The sequence below is a fragment of the Crocuta crocuta genome, unplaced genomic scaffold (genome assembly GCF_008692635.1).
Source record: "Crocuta crocuta isolate KB4526 unplaced genomic scaffold, BGI_CrCroc_1.0 scaffold800, whole genome shotgun sequence".
In the NCBI taxonomy this organism is placed as follows: Eukaryota; Metazoa; Chordata; class Mammalia; order Carnivora; family Hyaenidae; genus Crocuta; species Crocuta crocuta.
Window position 1 is genome coordinate 75,821 of NW_027531027.1, and position 1,367 is coordinate 77,187.

Sequence of the window (1,367 nt, forward strand, 5' to 3'; positions counted from 1 at the left end):
AACTAAGGTACCTCTGAGCTATACCTGTCATTCTGCTCATAGATGTTAAGACCTAGGGCATCGACCCCCAGCCACAGCTCTGAGCCTTTCTTGTTCTTGATGCTGAAGTAGTTCACACCATACATCTCCAGGTCCTGGGCAATCTTCAGATACTCTAGGACAGCATCTTCCCTAGATAACAGATATGAGGGTGTTACAGAGGGCAGTTTGTGAATCAGACCCAGGAAGATAGTCTCCTTGTTCTACATTTCTGACAAGAATGTTCTTAGCAAAGACCAGATGGTGTGGTGATGGCAAAATAATAAGATTTGTTCCTGAACTAGACAACACCCAAATGATTTGCCATGTTTAGAGAGCTCCTTCCCCATTTCTTTGTTGGCAAGAAGCCCCTGGGACACCATAAGCTCTCTAGGAATACTGAGGTCCCTTCCATTTCTTTATGGTCAAAACTGTTTAGGCTAACAGTTGCCATCATTCACAAAAATGATCCTGATTTGCCTTCTGTCTCTACTTTCCCCTATAGATTGCATTCCTATCAGTTTCTCTCCAACATCCTCCATTGCCCCTAGTCTTTTGCCTCTTTTCCCTCAGAACCTACTCTCCTTCTCCCTAAAGAAGCAGTAGAACCCATAGTTTTTAGGGCAGGCTTACCTGAGCATGCCTCGATGTTCTTCATGCCAGACTTGGATCCGCTCCTCCCATTGGTCCTTGTTGAGTTTATGCTGCTCCAGGACCCTGTAAACACAACAGATAATAGTTTCAAGCACAAAATCCAAATGCAGGAGTAAAGGGGGGCCCACTTAGCTCTCTGCAGAGTTGATGCAAAGAAATATGGAAGTCAGCTCACTGAGGTCATACTGGAAGTAGATTGAAATTACAGCAGGAGATATTAGTTAGACATAGAGAACTGCCTGAGATGTAGGGGGATTACAATAATTGTGGAAAAGAAAGACAATGGAAACACCTTCCTTTGTAGTTTTAACCAAAAAATTCAATACTAAGGGGGTACCTGGGTGGTTCAGTTGGTTAAGTGTCCAACTCTTGATTTCAGCTCAGGTCATAAGCTCACATTGTAAGATTAAGCCCTGTGTCAGGCTCTGTGTTGGAGCCACTTAAAATCTTTTCTCTCCATCCCTCTGTCTCTCTCTGTCTTTCTCTGTCTCTATCTCTGTCTTTCACTCTGTCTCTGTCTCTCTGTCTCTCTGTCTCTCTCTCTCACACACACACACACACACACACAAACACACACTAATATGTTGTGGTCTTCAAGCAGGGCAGTAATATATCAAGAGTCCGTGCTGACTTGAGAGGCTAAGAGTCAGGACACTCCTAGATTTCTGTGGGACCAATAGTTTATGTATATGATA

General features: G+C 43.7%; 1 protein-coding gene across 1 annotated transcript in view; it reads right to left on the minus strand.

Annotated features, from left to right (window-relative positions):
* The window catches only part of MSN (moesin), a 68,091-nt gene that overhangs the window by 8,479 nt on the left and 58,245 nt on the right, over positions 1–1,367 (minus strand). The window contains exons 5-6 of the mRNA XM_077770995.1: positions 652–735; positions 25–171 (exon numbers count right to left, since the gene is read on the minus strand). Of these exons, the coding sequence (XP_077627121.1) occupies positions 25–171; positions 652–735 (231 nt within the window). The remainder of the gene's footprint in view (positions 1–24; positions 172–651; positions 736–1,367) is intronic.